This window comes from Betta splendens, chromosome 7, assembly GCF_900634795.4.
Source record: "Betta splendens chromosome 7, fBetSpl5.4, whole genome shotgun sequence".
Lineage (NCBI taxonomy): Eukaryota > Metazoa > Chordata > Actinopteri > Anabantiformes > Osphronemidae > Betta > Betta splendens.
Genome location: NC_040887.2, coordinates 7683811 through 7704338, shown reverse-complemented (window position 1 = coordinate 7704338; position 20528 = coordinate 7683811). Strand labels below are relative to the sequence as shown.

The window sequence follows — 20528 nt, the reverse complement described above, 5'->3', positions numbered from 1 at the left end:
AAGCAAACAGGAAACTCCGCTTCCTCTGATGAGGATTTACAACAACCCTACTGCATGATGAAAATATAAGGATAAAGCTGCAGAAGTGGAGCCGGCTCGAAACCAGCAGAGAGATGCTGATGCTTGTGCATTTCTTTAATCATAGACCTGTTGCTGTCTGCATCAAAACACCCAACTTTTATTTCTAAGCGCTCCTGTTCAGATATCTAGACGCATGTTTGATGTACACATTAAATAAGGACTAAATGAGAGCGATGCCAACGCTGTACAGGCTGCCTCGGCTGTGTACCAGGCTCCTCAGGAGGACCTTCCCTGTGAGACAATGCTTTTTGTTGTCATTTTGTAAGCAAGAGAGTAAGATTTGTGTGGAATTAAGTGATGTTTTGCGTCAGCCATCTCCCTTTAGCTCTTTAAGAACGATCTCTGCTGAAGTCAACAGAAGAAAACAAAAGAAACCTGAACACAACTTCATTTGAAAGGATTTAAGTTATAGCAATAAGCACACTATCAAGTGTACAATTTGTCAAGGTTCATTTGATTCTAATAAAATACTTTTTTTTAAAACCCATATACATTTCATATATTTATCTTTTTGGGGTATATGGATCCAAAAATAGACATTTAAATCATAAGGAGAATGGGGGGACAGGGGAACAGAAATAGAACTGCAAAAGCCATGGTTGGTTGTCGTCAATCCCAAAGGAAATAAAAAAAAAGAAGGCAGAAGTGAATGAAACGTAAAAAAATAAAGAGGAAGAAAGAAATAGAGGAAAATGGTGAGGGAGGCAGGGAGTCAGGGGGGATTGGCCAAGCTATACAGCGCAGTATGACACCCACTTTAGCTCATTACACGTACAGTCGTGATCAAGGCACAGGGATCTTCTAAAAGTCTTTTTTTCAATAAAGTTGTACAAAATAATACATTTTACAATCTGTACAAGAATAATAGTTCAGCAGTAAAGTAAAGACAAACATACAAAGAAGCAGAGCAGAGGAATGGGAAGAAAGAGCAATGACAAGATGTGAGCAGATTGTTTGACCACACAAGTAAAAAAAAAAAAACATTAGTGTCTTGTTTATTGTCATCATCTTGTATTTTATATACCAAGTTTATTATATTTTATTTTCTCAAAATAAAAGAGCACTGCTCAGAGGGCAAGATACAAATGGGAAAGTGACAGAGATGAGAAAGAGGAGGAGAGAAAATAAGAGATAGAGGAAATGGGACAATATGAAGATGAACATCGTTAGTCCCCAAAAGGATGAAGGGCAGAGAGCGAGACGGAAGGAAAAACGATAAAAGGAAGAGCACGCACAGGGCACAATGGTCTACACAGACAAAAACAGCTGTGGAGACAGTAAAACAGGGTCTGCCGTGACAACATGAGAGTTCTCTTTAACTTATATGATACTGTACTGAAGGATGCGTTTGTCCGCTGTTCAAGTTCCATAAAAGTTTTTTTTTTCTTTATTTTGTTTGAAACGCTGTAACATCCTCCTCACATTTTATTCCACTGCCACCAATGCAAAGTCCTGTGGCAAAAACCAGTCTGCAGCGAGGCCGAGGGACTGTCTTCACGATCCCAAGCGATGGTGTCCAACAGAAAGTCGCCGCCTGCAACCTGACCGATCACAACAGCCCTCGTCCGGTTAGTCTGCTGTAACGCTGCTCCTTGGGGCTCAGCTGTGCAGTCGGTCGGTCGCTCGGTCCGTTTAAGTTCACTGTGCCAGGAAAATTCGACGACAGCTCGCTGCGCCCGCCCCCGTTTCTATGTGCGAGCAAATCCTGTGGTTGGATTTATGGATTCGACTAAGTGATATGAAGGACTGTTGTACTCAGTTTGGGTCCAGTCCTGAGCCCAGTGCTTGTGTTTTAGATACAGTGTTAAAATGATCTGTTGTAACATCTTTATTCTTTAATCAAAGGTTCTCAGTTTAACAATTAAATAGTTGCTTTCTGAGTCTCAACAAAAAGAAATCTTCCAATTCGCAAAAACCTCTCCACACTGCAGCAATTATAGTCCACGCTGGGCCACATGTGAAGGTGACAGGGATGATACATGACGTTAAGAAGTTAACAGAGAACGGCTGAACGAAGAGATCAGAGTCTGTTTATGTGTTCGCCTCTAAACCCCCTCCACTGAAGCGGCTTTATATACTGCAGATAGTAGTATCAGAGAAAGGTCAGGGTTCAGTGTAAACTGTGTGTGTGTGCGCGCACTCATTTTGGCCTCCACTCCTTCACAAGAGCTCACTTCTATGGAAGAGGGGAGTTCAGAGACTCGGGTCAGAGTTTATCACAGTCTAGTCTGATTTTGTGATTCTGGATGAACATGATTTCTCTCCAATCACAACAGCTCATATTGCCGCAGGTGCATCCGCTGGATGATGTCTCGACAGTCGTTGAAGACGCGGCGAATGTTCTCTGTGTCTACGGCGCAGGTGAAGTGGGGATAACAGTAGTGCCTCCCATCCCCGCTTGCTGTGCTGATCCTCTGTAGGAGAAGGAAGGAAATGGTAAAATAACCATATCATTATATTTACATATATTACAACCCAACACTGACTGCCGAAGAAACACATTTATACCTTTCTAAAAATAAATCCCAAACATTTATTATTAAAAAGCTCAAAAACAGTCGAACATCATTGATTTAAACTAAACAGAGACATTTCTGGGGAATATTGGACAAGCATGTGCAACTGACTCAAAATAGACTACAGTACCAATGTGCAGTGTAGGAGTACGGTTCAATGATCTATTTTAGTACAATGCTGGAGATTCATACAGAGATGTCACTCACCAGGAACTCGTCTCTTATGAAGTACTTTGCCCTTGTAACACGTGGATCCTCTCCAGGCTCTGGTGTCGCTGAGAGTGCAGAGGCATCAAAAGAGATCATGAAATGTAAACGATGGACACTGGAATTTATCTTTTACAAGAACATATTTAGCTAAGCAGATGGAAACTGGGACATCTTGGCAGTTTTCATAAACTAGATCTTAGTTGAGAGCGCCTGAGGAATTTTTTTTAGCCTGCCACCCTACTTTACAAACAGCAAGTGTTTATCTAATATGGCTGCTCAACTAAATATGTACTTAAAAAGAACCAAAACACAACAAATAGCCACAAATCTGCCGATAACAAGAAGCAACAGTCTAAAAAAAACCTGGGACTTTTACATGAAATGTTCAACAGTGTCTGTAGATAAGAGGAAATAAATACTATGACTGCTCACCATCATCTGGGGTAGTGTAGCGAGCAAACTCTGGGAAATATTCCTCAATTTTGGATTTGCCTGCCAGCACCTTCTCTGCAAGCAGGTCCTGTTTATTTAGGAACAAGATGACAGAAATGGTCCGCAGCCACCTGAAGGAAGCAGACAGTAAACTATGAAAAAAAAACAAACTGAGCAGGCATAACTTATCTCGGATATGATTTGTCTATGTTGCTAGAGAATCCCTGCAGGTTGTAGAAAATAGTTCATTGCCCAGGAAAGCTGATGAACTATCAATTTGAATCTGAATCCAGGCAAACTATTAAAAATAAACCTACCACCATCATTACTTCCACGCAGTGACACTAAACAAGAGGTAGAATGTCTGGGTCTCCCCTCACCTGTTGTTCCAGATGTTCTTAAAGAGGTTAAGGGCCTCCTGTAAACGGTTGGTCTGATTGTCCTCTCGGATCACCATGTTGTAACTGCTACTGGCCACAACGAAAATGATAGCTGTCACATCTGATGAGAGGGGGACAAAGACAGATCAGTCAGAGAGAGAGGGGGGAAAAAAAAAAGAATGAGCGAGAGGGAGCAGAATTAAATGTTAATGAAACTTACCGTTAAAGCACTGAATCCATTTCCGGCGTTCGTCCCGTTGACCACCAACATCAAACATACTGAGGAGAGGACATAGGATGTTAGCATTGGTGAGTCAAATGCTGCCATCATGTGGACAAACTGTACAACTGATTCATTTCTGCATGTTTCTTAGGAAATCATAGAACCTGGTATTTCTCTGCAATTTTCTATGCTCAAACTTACTGGAAGTTAACTTTATCAACTTGGAATCTTGTCTCAAAGATCCCAGAAGTTAGTACTCTGCACCGCAGCAAGTCCTGGTGATCAAAAGACAAAAATGGTAACATAAACACACCAGGAGGTTCAAATATAGGTGGGGCAAGTTACACGTTTCTGTTTGGTGCAACACATTGGCTTCTTTTACTCTCAGACATAGACTCCATGTGGTCTTAACATTTGTAGAAAGCCATCATTAGTTAACGCATGTGGTGACAGCAATGGTAATTTATACAATAAAAGGTTTTCTATTCTATTAGGTTCACCCACCTGATCAGTCGGAGTGTAGTCATTCTGTTTCACAATGTCAATCTTGTCTAGAAAGCTGCAGAAACGGAAGAATTAAAAATAAGCCATTACTGCCACTCATTAGACAGTTGCTTTTTGCTATGTAAGTGCTGACAGTTAATAAAATCTGTAAAAAAAAACAACACAAACTAACAGTATGAAGTCTAAAAATAGCAGCTTGTTCTGCAACAAACATCATGTCATTATCAATATTTAAAGTTCTTTTTTCTTCCCCTAAAGCAGATCGCTGACACAGGAGGGAGGCCACCTGTTGCATGTGCCATGATTTGAGCTGATTATCGTGTGGCTGAACATGTGCAGGGAAACCTTTCCATTCAAACTTTCTTTCTAGGCATCACATGATTAATGAAAAGCACAGGCTTGTCAAAACAATTTTGTAGAGTGGTTATCACAATTACGTGCCAAAGGTTTAATTAATGTCTCACGATAATCAATGTTTCAAGGTTAGTATATGCAGACTAGACATATTTATGAAAAGAAGCAAGACTGAATAAGTTGAGCATCATCTGAACTACAAATGTCGCCTCATACAACACTAAGCAAATACTTTAACAGATGGACAGACAGAGGGATTAAACATGATGCAAAGAGCAAGTGCATGTGTAAAGACAGAAAGGGAGAGATGAGAAATGTGGGAGAGAACGTGAAGGAGGGAGGGGGAGACCGGCGCAAAGAATGAAAGCGTAGCGGCGTCTGTCTGACATTACAGAGCAGATTTCAAAAATAGCTCCCCAGCGCCCTGGCCTCCAGCACGGTTACCATGGAGACCCAACTACAGGCACTATTAATAGTCCATCAGCTCCCAATCGTGTGCGGATGGAGGAGCTCCATTAAGACAAAAGGCAGACAGATGCAGATGGAAAAAAAGGAAACAGAGGATGAAAAAAAAAGCAGGAGGAGTTTGCGTTATCATGTTGTGAGCAACAAGAGGGAGGGCCCAAAGGAGCAGACTGTACCATGTCAATCACCTGAGGGAGGGGTTTACACTCATGTAAGAAGACTGTTAGAAGACCACACTAGACCGGCACACCAAGATTTAATTCCATCCAGAGTGATTAATTAGTGAAGTGCATTTCAGGCTACAGGCTAGCTGTCACCCACAGCTGAGCAAAAAAAAGAAAGAAAAAAAAAGAAGTGCGTTCCCCTTCCTTCTCCTTTAAACTGCCTCATCATTTGGAGATGACTCAGCCCTGGCCATGTTTGCACTAAAAACTAAAAACTGCTGCTGTTATATGAAAACTATTCGATCAGTGTGTTAGGTTGCAATCACCTCAATGAATCAGATACAGATATATGTTACTCAAACATAAATCCTAAAAGTTCTTTTCTCCGCACTGATCAGGGGGCTCCGGTCAGAGCTTCATCTGGTCTTAGAGCTGATTAGCAACTCTGAAGTCAATACACAAAGGGGTCTAGTATAAAAATAAAGATAATTTATTAATAATTTGGGTATTAATATTGAAACGATGCAGAAATCCTTTGCTCAAGCATCTCAACTGTCAGGACTTGCTGTTACTTTACTTTTTTGTTTTGACAGTTGACAGTGAAGATGCAGACAGGAAATGTGTGGGAGAGAGAGACATTGGTGTTACATGCAACAAAAGTGCTTGTGAGGAATGATACTGCAGACTATTAGAATAAGAAGGTGCCCAAGATGTTCTGCCCTCTTTTTTGCACTACGTGAAACAAGGTCCAAAATAAACCGTTAATGACAGGATCAGGAGATCTAAGAAACCAGGTGTATCTTAACCAGCAGATAGTCACTTACTATTGTGCACAGTCAATTAGCTGGTACTCGTTGGACCTCTCGTAGCATGCCCGGACCCCCTCATCCTGCCACAGCGTCTTGGCATGGTCATAAAACTCCTGCGGAGACAGGGAAGCGGGGGTGAAGGGGGCATCGTGTTGTGATTCTTATAGGAAATGCTCCAATGTGGAAGCAGCTGAATAAGGTGCTGTTCAGAAGATGCTGTCTGAATATTTGCAGGTCAGTGTTTGGTTCATAACTAACATTTCTGACATGCGTGCTTCACTTCAGGACGCTATGCAGACATGCACCAGGTCTTGTTTACACCATATGCAGCTTACGTTGTGCCTCGGTGCATGTCTCTACATATAAATAATGGTGAGGGACTCATTACACACAGTGACTATAGCCAGACTCATTGACATACTGCCACACAGCTGAGATTGACAACTTCACTTTGTTACACTGTATTTGTAGTTTTCATGAATTCTAGGAAGTTGCTAAAAGAACAAAGCAGTGACCGAGCAGGGCACATGGTCCAATCATTTACAGAAACGCATTAAGAGAAATATTTGAAAAGGAACATTTCCATAAAATTGAAATGTGACATATGATATAATTTTTTTTGAGGGGGGGGGAGTTAGTTGTAGCTATAGTTTTAAATGGACCCCCTCCATCTCTTAGGCGAAGCCTTGATGAAAAGCAGGAGACACTTTGGCCATCACATTTTTATAACTTGGAAACTATGCGGTGCGAGTCATAAACAAGTCAACTAACCAAACAAGTAAAGTCAAATAGCAACCATAAACAAATAATTGCTTCCCAATAGCTCAGCGTGAGTGGAATTCCTAAGCCAGCAGTGTGATTTAGTGGTTCAAGAGCAACACGTAGACTTGACTCTGCAACAAATGGTGTCTTAATGAAATTCCTTTGAGCAAGACAGTTCTTGTTGTTTGCTTATTAACTATTAATCAAAAGATTAAATATTAATTACACATTCAAATTTTAAAAACAGGAACTAAAAATGATCAGATACTGACCACAAACTGTGGGTGTAACTGTACAAGTTACTGTATGAGCACCATGCTACATCCAAAGCACATACCATAGTGTGAGATTTTTCTCATATGCCCATATTCAATTTGTCATACACATTACATATTTATTAGACAGCACCAAAAATACATAATGTACATAATCCCTACTGTTGAACAACATGGCTGATACATTTTACCACACAGTGATGCTTTGAGCATTAGTGTCTGGGCCTGGGCAATTAGTTAATGAGAATGTCCTACTGAGAATACTAAACCAACAGCAGCACTTCCTAGGAGGTTATTAGTAAACCTTAATTATTGCCTCCCATGTCCAGGGATTAACACCTGGGATGCTGAGACACAATTATCCACCAGCACACACATACATACAGCAGATACCTGCACCTATTGTAAATAGATAGTACGGGTCGTGTGTGGGGTGCATACAGGGAAGCCCACCTTAGACCCCTTTAATCATCGATCCCACACTTTGGGCTTTCTTAATTAGATTGATTGGAGAGTCTAGATCAACCGTAGGTGTGAAGGAGAGAGGAAGTAGTGTATATGCATGGCCCTGTGACGGACTGGTGACCTGTCCAGGGCGAAGCCCACCTCCCGCCCAATTATAAGATAGGAAAGGCTCCTGCATGGCTACGAGGAATGAGCAGCCACAATGAGGGAGTGAGTGAGTAAACCTGATGCGAGGAGCGATCTCCGTGGTCCTAGCATGTACTTACAGATGGAAACTCAAAGTCCTTCTGGCTGACCAGGTTGAGGATGTATTCGATCCGGCACTGGTTCTCTGGGCTTGCCAACTGCACTGGCGGTGTCAGGTTGCTCATAGCTGTGACTATAGTCTGTTGCAAAGCCACAAACACAAATACAGTAAATTACTTGACAAATTATTTGCACGTTTAAATGAGAAAAGTGCATTAAGTCAATTAGTGGTCAGATTTTCCGCACTTGATACATTGCAAAAACACCTACCTCAATAGCCTCTTTAATATTATTTTTGATGTCCTGAATTTTTTGCTTCTTCTCCCTGAAACACACAAGAGCACAGCTATGACATCTTCAACATCAAGTATCTTTAGGTTAAAGTAAGACACAAAAGGACAACTGTTGTAAGAGGTTAGAATTAGTCAGAACGTCATGTATAAATGAAGTCAAATATGTATTATGTTTTCATGTTACCACTGTCTGGCATACGACAGGGCACAGAATTAGGTTTGTTTTACGTCCACGAGGGCTAAACAGACCTTCATTGGCACGAGTGGTGGAGAAATTATGTCTGTCTGCTGGAAAGGACAGTTGTTTGTACAAGATATTTGGACTCTCTGCGACAGAGATGTTTCTACTAAAGGCAACCAGAGGGCCAGTCGGTCTATCTTTTACCTTGAGCCTGCCAGGATAACAGTGCATTGTGTTTACAATAGTTCTATGTCAGTGAAGAGGGGCGAGACGAGCCCTATTCTGTGCCAGTTTACAGTTTTCTACAGGACACACTGCAGCGCTGAGGTGTAAATCTATATAAAAATGTAAACAGTCAGCAGATAACCAAGAGGCCACAGTGAGTCTCAGCTGGGGTGGACTTTTGCTTCTTCATATTAAAATTAAAGGCTGTAATACTTTCACCTTCTTCTTCTAACCGACTTCTTATATTAATGTCAGATTACTTCTACAGCTGGTAATTCAGCAGATGTTGATGTCACCACCTACAGGCAAACAAAGTAATAACTACATTGGATAGACTTTAAACTTGCATATATGCTGAAGAGCTCAGGTCAGGTTGACTTGGGTGTCTGTAACATGACATCATCTCCTCAAAACCTGATGGGCTTAAAGGCGAGAGGTGAAGAAGAGGAAGTTTAAAGTTAGGAGGAAGTTAGGAGGAAGTTGATTGAAAGAGTAGAATTAAAACTAGAGCGAGAGAGTTACATTCTCACTACAAGGATTTTATGTATTAGACTGGGGGGAAAAAACATGTCTGTAGAGTTGAATATAATTTGTGTAATGCCCATTGACAAATGGTATCAGAGCCTGAGAAGCCTGTGAGGTCACTGTGCACCAAGAAATAGAAGCCAGGGTGAGAAGACAAGAGAAAAGAGGAGGTAAGATAGAGTTTATTGGGTTAGCAAGGAGACTGAAGAGGCCTTGTTTACATTTCCAACCTGATAGTCATTAAAAATCACATGGTTGTGTGTGTGCTCCGACTGGATGTGTGGTTAGAGAGGGGAAAGGAACATAAGCCGGCATGACACAACTTGTAACAGTGATGACGTCTACGGGTGCACTGAATAACCTGCAACTGAAATCAGTGTTCTTGACATTCTTAGAATTCAGTGTAAGCTAAATCATAAATAGGCCTGTTGTATTTGAGAGAGAGCGAGAGAGAAAAACAGACAATACAACCAACAGGCTGCCCAGAAACATACACTGACCTGCTCAAGCTGTGGCTCATCTATCAGTTGATCAATTCAGTTTCACAGTCAGTGCTACTTTATTATCTCTCCTCTTACACCAGAGTCACAAAATGACCCAGTCCTCAGACCTTAACCGCTAACCAACTATGGTGACAAAGCTGGTAGTTTAATGCCTTGCCAAAGGGTTGCTACTTCATAGTTGCTATAAGAACACAGAGAACTGAGGTCATCACACAATCAAGTCCCAAACTAGGCCAGCAACTGTTTTCAAGTCAATTCCTCTGACCTTTGGGCAACCACAACACTCCATCTCCTCACGAGAACCTGTTATCATGGGTTTACGTCATCAACAGGTACACGTTCACTCTCCTGATCCAAGCTCATTAGAACATATTACCATGCTTGTCATATGCAAATTCACAAACAAGTGACAAGTCTCCGTCTGTCACTGACTGATTTGAACAGATCCTCAAAAGCCAAGAGACGACCAGCAGCTCAGCAAACGAAAACATCCATCAATACAAACGAATCAACTAGATAAGCTAAGCAACGTCACAAACTCTATATAGTATGTGGGAAAAATAACTGAAGCTATTAACTTAACAGTATTTAGGTCATGTTGACTCAATATGGCTAAAAACATTTAGTCAAACATGGAAGTATTATAGACAGCTCAACTCTAGTACATCTGATCTCTGTGACACAATGTAGCTTCAGACAGAAGGTTTGATGCATGGGAACTTTCCAAAAAAAATAGTCGATCGAATGAAGCTCCAGACTAAATGTTGAACCACTTTGGAGAGCATCACTGGTACAGAGACGCTTGCCAATGAACCGGTGAAGCTGACCAGATGATCGGTTTCAGCCGGGCTTTAGGTTGCACAGCAAGAAAGGAACCCAGACATCACATTGTGGATTTAGCAGAAACATTCATCCTTCACTGGTATACTTACTCTGCATTGAAGCCATTAACATGGAGGATCCGCATCTGTTTTACAATGGTGCTCTTTCCTGACTCTCCAGCTCCTGCAAGAGTGAGAGAGACAAAAGAAGTATAGCTGTTGTGAATATTATAATTAGAATCATAAGACATTTTTATATAGATGATCTCTTGGTTTTATTAGAAAATGCTATTTAAAAAGACATAAACCTTCCAATGTATTAATCCACTAGTGCATGGACAACAGACACCAGAGGGCGATGAGAGAACCTGGTGCCATGTAGCATTACTAGCCCCTTAGCTCTATGCTGAGGGGCCGTGTGGCTCACGTTTGCTCTGCAAGTGAAACCGGTTCGCTTTGCCTTATGTCAACCCTGCAGACGCACAACTGCGAGCACAACAAGCTCAACGTGCACAAGACGCAGCTCTTTCACACTGTCCACATGTCTTTCCTGTCTCAGGCCTCACACGTCTTCGTGTTCGGCAGTTTCCTGTTCTTGATGATAATTTGATCTTTACAAGAGACGATGGATAAATTAGTAAGAGCACAAAAATGTGATACCTAAAATTAGCAAACAAACCAAATTAGACACTAAAGACGACAGACTAGTCTAGATAATTAACTCTTTATATTATTAAATCATTTCTTTAAATATTATCTCCTATTCTATGTGTGTATGCAATAAGGTCTGATCTGTCCGGGGACTTGAGATGAGAAAGAAAACATCATGTCTGAATTATTATACATAATCCTTGAACAGCAATGTGTCTCATTTCAAGAAATCAGTGCTTGTTTCCTGCTAAATCCAATATAGGGCAGTTGGATGAGGATGGAAAGGCGGCGCTTTAACTCCCCTCAAAAGGGCTGTTGTTTCACATAGAACATTTCAATTCGATCGGAAACACACACAACTATTGATAATCCAAGCATTAAGTGAGAAGGCTGACGGTCTACAGTGGTTTTATATAGAGATGCTTCAGACTCTCTCAATCATGACACATACTGTACTGTGAAAGAACCCACATGAGTCTGGGCCACTTTGGTCGCTTGGGGAACTTCATAGGATGAACTCAAAACATCATACTGTCAAATCTGGCTGATGACCTCATGTCGCATTCTCAACTCTCCTATTTCTCTTCTATCTCCCCTCCACTCTCGCACTATACTGTCTGATGGAACAGAAGCAATGCCACTCTGGAGAACCCAAGATTCTTCAAGGGCCCCCTGGATATTAAAAAGGACACGTCCAGTGGGTAAGTGTCTATGCAGCTTTTGGCCAAGTATTAAAATTTTAAAACTAAATGAAAAGCCTGCATCATCTAAGAATGTGTTTTTATTTCAACATTACGTTACTGCATAAAAATAAACGTGAAAACTGCAAACTGCTACTGGATGAGATACAAAAATAAATTTCGGCACAGTGGTAATTTAAGTTAAAGATGGTATTATAATCCAGCAGCATCCTCGAGGGAAGCCTGTGTTTACTTGGGAACATTGTTGTTTCCTTCCCTGGAGAATTAATGAAAACAGAACAAACATCAGTGAAGTGGTACATTGGTAAATTCATCTGCTCTGAGCCCATGACAGAGAAGTCACCAACTCTGATCAGCTAATTAAAATGTGAACGTCAATGTAACAGTTACTGCACTTCAATAAAAGACGGTAGGAAAGAAAATGCATTTACAATATGATTTCAGAAACCTAAAATATTATTTTGTTGCGGACCAACACTTAAATGTAAAAATATCACAACCAATATAATGATTTAAAAAGGTCTTTCAGGACGTTGGTGGTGTTTATTTTCTGATGTGTACCTAAAATAGTCTATAATAAGAAACAATATCATTAGGAATAAACGGTGCACGTCCATGTAGTGCATGGGTTCAGTTCATGTTCAACAGCGACGCTCTCACGTACTTTTACGAAGCTAACGTGGTCCACAAACGACTTTAGCAGCTCCAACACAGCAAAGTGCTGCTGCGCTCACAGGTGACAACCGAGGCCACATAACCTCGGCCTGCTCGGGTGAAACGCTGACATGTTAGTTCTGCAAAAAACACGAGGCAACGCTTGCATGCGGCCTCCAAATATAACGCGTGACACAGCAGCTCGGCGCGTTCGCTCGCGTGCGTGCTGCCGCGTTCCACCGAACATCCTTCACGGCGAGAATGGGGATTGTGCAGCTCGACCCGGTTCCACTGTTGCAGCGGCGACGCCAGGGCGCCCCTCCAAACTACTACGACCACTAAACGACGGTGTCCCGGTCCGGTAAAGTCGAACTAGCAGCAACACGCGCGATAAAAAGGCAGCTAAACCTTATTGCGCATATCTTTGTTTTGAACTTCACGTGGATCCCGTCGTTCTGCTTTGCTCAAGTCACAACTTCCTCCCCAGCACAACTACTGGCGTGTCGTGCAATCACTTCGCTGGCATTTTGGGCAATCGCATATTGTGACCCCCCCCCCCTTTTTTTTTCTTTTTTTAAACAAAGAACACCGTGACTTCTTGGCGGCGATAAGCCCGCAAACGGGCCCAGGGAGGAGGGAGGAGGGCGGCGGGGGGAGCCAGACGCTCTCGGTCGCCGCTTATGTAACCGAGACCCAGCCCACCTACGGTTCACTCGGAGACACACAACCACATGTTGAGACTGACACATGTTTGTTTCTTCGTTGGCTGCAAATCACTGCGCGTGCTTACAGTCGCGCCATTGTAAGATTTGTGTTTTTTTTTTTTGCCCACAAACGTGGAACTGGGCGTCAAACTACAATGAGTTCCGACAACTTTTCGGGCACGACTTGCGCTGAAACCTTGTGCTGGTGCACGACTCCTTCAGCTGCACTTCATTATACACAAACCACACATTGGTGCACTTTACTGCCTTGTATAGTTACTTCTACGTCTCTCCACGCGCTCAGCGTCAAACTATGGACTCGGCTGCAGCCCATTTTGCAGCTGATTGCATTGGCCTGAAACTGAAAGCGTCGGGCTCCACCTGTAGTGACTTTCTGCAAAACGGCGAACGCCTCCCAAAGCAACATCCCGCAAGGGTGTGCGGTGAGGAAGCGGGCCGAGGCCTGGACGCTGCGAGACAACGAAAGGAGTAAAAGATTCAACCAACTCACCTAAAAGCAGTAGCCTGTGTGTCGCTCGGTATATTTGCTTGTCCTTCTGGAGCTGCTTCTCTATCTTTTTGTTTGCTTCTCTTTGTGCCTTCTCCTCATTTCTCTGGTCTTCAGTCTTGCTGTTGCCCAAACAACCCATCTTCTCGCAAGAAAAAAAAGGGAGAGGAAATAAGGGGGTCCGAGGGAGGAGGAGGTGGAAAAAAAAAGGACGAGAAAAAACTGGAGGTGGAAGAGGGAAATGATTCAATCAACTAAACCGGTCTAGGTCCCTCGCTCGAGCCGCAGATTTGGCAGTAACGCCGCCCACCGTCGCCGGGTTGCTCCAGAACCGTCCGCGGCGCAGCACCGTGCGGATTAAGTGTCCATAGCGCGTCTTTCGGCGTCGGAGAACGGGCAGGATACTGGTGCTGACGCCGAGGCCGCCTTCTCGGCTCGCCGAACGCCGCTTCACGTGCGGCACACTTTAGCTCGACGAGCACCCCCCGCCCCCCCCGCTCCCACCTCCGTCGCCGTGCGCGCGCGCGCGCGCTAGCGAAGGGGGGGCCGACTCACAACGTGCGTCCGCGCGCCCAAGATCGGGGGTTCTCCTCGAGCCGCGGCGGAGCGCTCAGCCGCATTTGCATCGCCCGGAGCCCGGGTCTCGCGTCTCACTGCCGCCCGCGACAAGGAGCCGAGCTCGGCGCGTCCGTGAAGCCAGTCCGTGCCGCGGCGCGGCTCGCGTCCACGACTCCCGTCATGACGAACACTTCCAGAGGTGCCTCGCTCCTCGCTCCTCGCGTCCTTCGCCTCCCCAGCGGTCGTGCGTTCGTCGGGGCCCAGCGGGGCAGAAGGGAGGAAACCCGTATTTACACCCAAACCAGCTGCATGTGTGACATTCTCGCCGCTTCCGTCGTCATCCGGCACCGAGTCCTTCTCATTCTTCGCGTGAAACAAAAAGTCGGAGCAGCTCGAAAACTCAACGCGACTGTCTCGGCTGGTCCCCCCCAACACCCCCAAGTCGGAACCAACCCGATACCCCCCGACTTGTCCTCCTTATTTGTGATGGCTGTCCCTCGCTGCTTTCTCCTCCAAACGGGCCTTCTCTCTCTCTCTCTCGCTCGCGCGCGCTCTCTCTCTCTCTCGCTCGCGCGCTCTCTCTCTCTCTCTCTGCCCCTTGCTTTTGTTGCTGAAATGTGTTATCAGCCGCTCACATCACCACCGAGCCCCCAGAACTGCGCACCGATGGACTTTTTTTTTAAATAAAAAAAATCCCAGATCGGTTTCGACGAGTGGCTTCAAGAAAAAACTGTGTACAAAAAATCAAAAAAAAAAAACAAAAAAAAACGACAAGGAACAGAAAACGTGACCAAGATGTGAAAATGGCTCGAAATGTGTCCACGTTTTTTGCAGGTGAAAAAACAATCCCCGCTGTCAGGCTCAGCCTTCACAGCCCACACACACTCGCACACGCTTACATGCTTTCATACAAATATGCATTTATAGATATTCCTCCGGAATCCGAGGTGGGCAAAGAGGCTGCAAGCGTTCACGTTCACTGAAAAATAGGACGCGGTTGTAGCCGCTCGTGCCGCGCGCGCGCGCAGGCCGCTCCCGCCGGGCCGCTGTTCGCAAAAGGTAAAAGTCAGGAACAAGCGATTCTTTGAGCTTATTATTTTCTCTTTCTTCCTTTGCCGAGAATAGTGGCTCGCGCCGAGGAGATACGCGGCGCTGAAGAGAGACGGGGTGGGGCCACACGGCGCTCATTGAACCCTGGGAAGGAAGGAGCGAGAGAGGAGGAGAGGAGAGGCCGCTTCGCCTCGTCACGTGGCCCGCGCGCGTAGCGGCGTCGGCGGCGCGGCTCTGCGGAGAAAACGCCGAGGAGGGGGAGTCACGTAGCGCGGCGGGGCCGGGGGCTGCACGGGCCCCGGAGGCTGCGGGGAGGACACATGTTAGAACAGTCTGAGGTGTTTGCGTTATAATATACGACTTGCCCCATTAGAGACACTTTGGTGGCGAGGTTGAGCCTTTTAGTGCTACTCAAATGGCAAATAAGTAAAGTGTTATGTTTGAATTCACAGGGATATTTCTCTGTTGTATCGAAAATGTGTATTTATGATTCATAGCGTATATGTTTATATTTAAAATCATATTTTCTTATTTAAAAAAAATCTAGAAGCTCAGAAAAAAGTTTAAATTTAAGGTAAAGCAGTATTTGTGTACTACTTCCATCTACGGAAACAATTTTCTCTTTAAAGATCGTACCTTTAATGTTTGAGAGTGTTCATTTTTGCTATTTAGATCATGGTTAGCACAGTTTGTGACCAGGTTACAACTGATTTCTTCAAATTAAATATCTCTTATTCGGGCGATTAACCATAATCGTTGGTGTTGTTACAGACGTTGAACACTAGGTGGCAGCAGTCTTCTTACCCTGATCAAAGGTGTTTTAAGGTAACGTCAAGAGACAACTGCCAAAAAAACAATAGGCCAAAAATGTATAAACAAATCTATGAATGATAAAATCAATCAATTAATTAATAATGAATTGACTAACTCTTTCATTACAGTAATTTTGGTCCCCAAAAACAAATTTCATTCTTTCACTTTGTTATAATAGTAGTGTACATTATTGGCATTTCTGATGAGTACAAACATGACATGATGTGTCTCATAAGTCTGTAGCTGTTTAGGTCCGTATCCTTTTTACCGTTTTAGCTCAATTTAAATGCAAATCTTTAAAAATTTACAAATTAAACCAGAATTTACTGGTTCAAGCACAGTGAAAACGTCTAAGAAGTCCCCAGTGATGCTGTGGTCTGACAGTTAGCCAGCTCTCTAAGTGATAACAGTCCGGAAAAATACATCTGCTTTTCCTCCTAAACATATGGACGAGCAACGTACAAATGGGAAAACAGCCGTAAACAACTTTACACCTGAACATTCAGTCCTATTATTACAGCCACACACAAACAAATACTTTCTCTCCATACATCATGACCTAAGACCCTTTTACAGCTCATCTGCTCACAGCTCTCTTTACTGCACTGTCATGAAACGTTAGCTGCCTACTCAGCACTCATCCTCATAATCAATTTAGATTTGTTGCTGAGGAGCAATGAGCTCGTTTTTTTCATCTTTGATTCAGGAGCTTCATTTGCCCTCAGAGGATCATTATCTCTAATGACTTACAGACAAAACAATTTATTATTGTAGTCCGGCCTCAGTTAAGAAGGTTGGGAACTTGCACATTTTATAATTGGGGATATTATTAAATGAGACATTTAGATGCTATGTGATATTTTTGCAAAGATAAAGGTTTAAAGTAATTCAAACTGAAACTTAGTAAAGCAACTATCCGGCAAAGCTGCATCAAAGTGTAGTTTTATGTGGTAACTGTTTCATCAATTTAATTATGATGAACGATAATTTATTTGCCACTTTATTCAGTATATCGCAGCTCTATCAATAAAGACTTTATAGATTTTAGGGCAGTGCAGAGTGGCCATAAAGTAAAACACCGAGTACTTGTTACTGTTTACAATTTCTGTCTATAGTTTCTACTTTCCTAAATTCAAATGCAGACCATTTCAGTGGATAAATGTATTTGTTTTAGTTTTAGTTTGGAATTAAGTTCATGCTTTTGCCAGTGCGGCCCTTGCATTGTTCAGTCCTCCTGTAGTCACACCAGCTCTTAATGGCCTTTCAGCCATGAATATTAGATACACTTCCCTTCACACACAGCACAAATGTGATGAGCCAGCCTGACGCGGCTCTAAGGAGAAAAACACTGTTAGTGCCCATTTGGGTTTTAGATATTGAGAAATCAAAGTATGGTTTAAAAAAAAAGCCTAAATCAATATGTTGATGTTGACATGCTGACACATACGTGTCCCCTTACATGCTTTTCATGTCTGTGTAAAAGTTGCTTTGGTCTCGGTCCAGACACCAACAGTCAGGGTTCCTCCGTGCTGCTTGTTTGTCCCATTTTCTGTATTAGCCAAGGCCGTTTTCCAGTCATGCCATGTTAGCGGATAGTCTCATGAGTGAGATTAGTCTCAATATGAGCGTGGTACGGAGATGCAGCCCATTATGTCTGTGAGAGAGAGAGAGAAAGAGGTGAGTGGAGAACAGGAGGGCGTGAGAGAGACGCCGCGAGCAGAGAGCAGGGGGAGTCACCGCCTTCACAGAATTTTAAATCAGCATCCTCCACCAGTGCTGCCAGTGTCTGGACACTGGTTCTGTCTGGGAACAGTCTGAGTCGGCCTTCACTCTTTAACGGAGGATGCTTTGAGGTTGTATAGGTTTCTTTTTGAGACCCGTGTGAGCCGACCCTTCAGCCGCTCATCGCTACGTCTACCTCTGTGTGCAGAGAGGGTGTGAAGGAGCAGCGTGGGCGTCTCGGACGCGGAGGAGGGGACATGGCCGGCGACCTCATGGTTGGGATGCTCTACAACTTATTGCTGCCACTGATCCTCCTGGCCGGTGAGTCGGTGTCCAGTGCCCCTTTTGGAACTTCTGGGACGTTACGGCATCCACACACTTCACGCCAGAGTTTAGATCAGAGCAAGACCCACATTTATGAAATAACTACATTGTGATTATGATGCAGTCCATTTTCTGAAATGTTTTAATTTTTAATATATTAAAGATCACGTTGAAAGGCTTTTCTACATTTGACTGCAGGCCTATCGCTAATGAACTGGCCATGACATTTTTCTCTGCACACGTTGCTTTCTGTCTTGGCTTTTCAATATATATGATAAGCCTTGATTTTATATTAATATGTTAAGGTTAAGATTAGGTTGAGATTAGAGACATACACATTCTATGATACATGAATTTGCATTGAGTTTTGCAATTGAGATGATATTTTGCATGAATTGTTGTTATTTGACGGTATTTTGTAATTCAGAAAAAACGCAAAGGACTCTGATTTAAGTTACTATTTAAGCTGTCAGACAAGTTAAAGTTTGGTGCAGTGATGTTGCGTTGAATAAAGATATTTCTGGCCTTCCAACTTCCAACTCCATATGTTCAGGTCCTATGACGCAGTAAAAAAATAGTTTGTTCTGAAGTCTGCCATTTGTTTTTGGCAAAATCTTAAGGATAAATCATTAATGATGCATAAGGCATCCTGGACGTAACGTACAGAGTAAGGATGGCATCAACAAACATCTTGAATATTTTAATCAATTTAAAAACTGTGACATCTGAGAGAGTGAATGTGATTGTTTAAATAGAAATGTTCTCACTTTCAATTTCTTTCCATTTTAGTTTAATTTTTCTATCCCCTGATCTCATGCGGTGTCTAACTGTCGTCTTTGAAATGGATAATGTCCAATAATCTTGGGTCTCTCATAGCTTTGTCTGTTTTATGCTGCTTATATGACATTTCCTATTTGATTTTAAAATATAAAAATATTTATATTTTTTACATTGTGTAGATGAACTTAAGGCACACAAGCTTTTCTTCAAACGTATTTCTAATAAACGACAAACATAAAACCTACAGTACAGTTAGTGTGCTCTATTGAGAGGTGAATTAATTGAGACAATATATGCCAATCATATTACACATGTATGTTTTTCCTCTGCATCTCAGCTTCTTCATTCCGCTACAATGGTCTGTCAGTGGTGTATTTCCTGTTTCTGCTCACTTTGCCGCTGCTTCCGAACCCCACCCTGGTCACAATGAAAGGTGAGAGGGGCTCCACTGACTAACGACGTCCTGTGATTCTAATACTTTCTAATATCCTCACGCTAATGTATGAGGGGGCTTTAAATTCATGCATGCTCTTCATTAAATCTCAATATTGTCTTTGCAGGTCAAGATTAGAAAATTCTAATGTAACGCCTCCCATTAAAAAAGTAATAATGATAATTGTCCTGGCTACTACAGAAAATTAAACTATTACAGACTAGAATCTTTAGAATAAAATAATAAATAATATTAATAATTGTACATTTACTAGTAATCTGAGAACACAAAGTTTTCTCCATGTATTTTATCTTTCAACACACTTATTACCTCAGGAAGCAGGCAAGGAAAACAGTAATGAAAGAAAGGATGAGATAATGCACAAAAAAGTACATGAAGTAAGGCAAAACGTGTGTATTGGTACCTGCTATCTCTGTATTGATTACTGCATTGTGATGAATTAAAGTCTCCATACCCCTCCCTCAGACTACTTTGTAAAGGGGATGTGGCTTGAATGATCAAATCAATTATGCATAGCCTGGTAATTACAGTGAGGAATTAAAAGATGTGATGTCAGCGTATTGACAGCATTTGTCTCTCGTTCTCTCTATTTAAAGCGGGGCTGCCTTTCAGCCTCTCTATGAAAGCTTCATAAATCCCAGTAATCTTCTCTCCCCTTGGCCTAAGTGACCAAACGTGTGCACATCCTGTGTGTGTTTGCGCTTGCCTCACATATTTTTGTGTACATGTACATGTGTTATTATCCTACTCTCATAAGAAGCAGAGAGGTTAAAGTGAAACAAGGCTTTTAGTAAAAATCCTCATCATCAGCTGCATCAACAACAATTTGCTGGTTCAGCTAATGTTGCACAACATCAGCGAAAAAAAATCTGCCTCTATTAATTTGATTGTAACAGAGTCCACTGACTGAGATTCTCAAACTTTCTTTGAAAGTAAAAGACCTGCATTTGTTTTTAAAGTAATCATTAATAAACTTTAATGAATCTATGAAATGAAAATTATTTTACTGAATATTTGCCTTTGTTCTTTCCAAAAGAGACGGACAGTCATGTTAACAGGTTATTTGTAAAACTAGCACTTGTTTGTAGGTGAAGTCCAGTTATTGACAAAATCAAACAGCTGAAGGAATCAACCACCAACCTAAAAGTGCTTCTGAGCATCACACGAACGACCGG

At 42.6% G+C, this 20528-nt stretch overlaps 2 protein-coding genes across 2 annotated transcripts in view; one reads left to right on the top strand and one right to left on the bottom strand.

Moving 5' to 3' along the window:
* Positions 1–467: 467 nt before the first annotated feature.
* Positions 468–14639, bottom strand: gnas (GNAS complex locus). Its single transcript, XM_029156671.3, has 12 exons — positions 13656–14639; positions 10546–10618; positions 8157–8211; positions 7907–8026; positions 6154–6251; positions 4347–4401; positions 4044–4117; positions 3840–3898; positions 3620–3740; positions 3240–3370; positions 2805–2872; positions 468–2495 (listed from the first exon to the last, which is right to left on the bottom strand). The coding sequence occupies exons 1-12, from the start codon at positions 13792–13794 to the stop codon at positions 2349–2351; spliced, it is 1140 nt and encodes a 379-aa protein (XP_029012504.1). The 5' UTR covers positions 13795–14639; the 3' UTR covers positions 468–2348.
* Positions 14640–15590: 951 nt separating this feature from the next.
* The window catches only part of si:dkey-11f4.7 (piezo-type mechanosensitive ion channel component 2), a 21229-nt gene continuing 16291 nt past the window's right edge, over positions 15591–20528 (top strand). The window contains exons 1-2 of the mRNA XM_029156354.3: positions 15591–18116; positions 19237–19332. Of these exons, the coding sequence (XP_029012187.1) occupies positions 18053–18116; positions 19237–19332 (160 nt within the window). The 5' untranslated portion in view covers positions 15591–18052. The remainder of the gene's footprint in view (positions 18117–19236; positions 19333–20528) is intronic.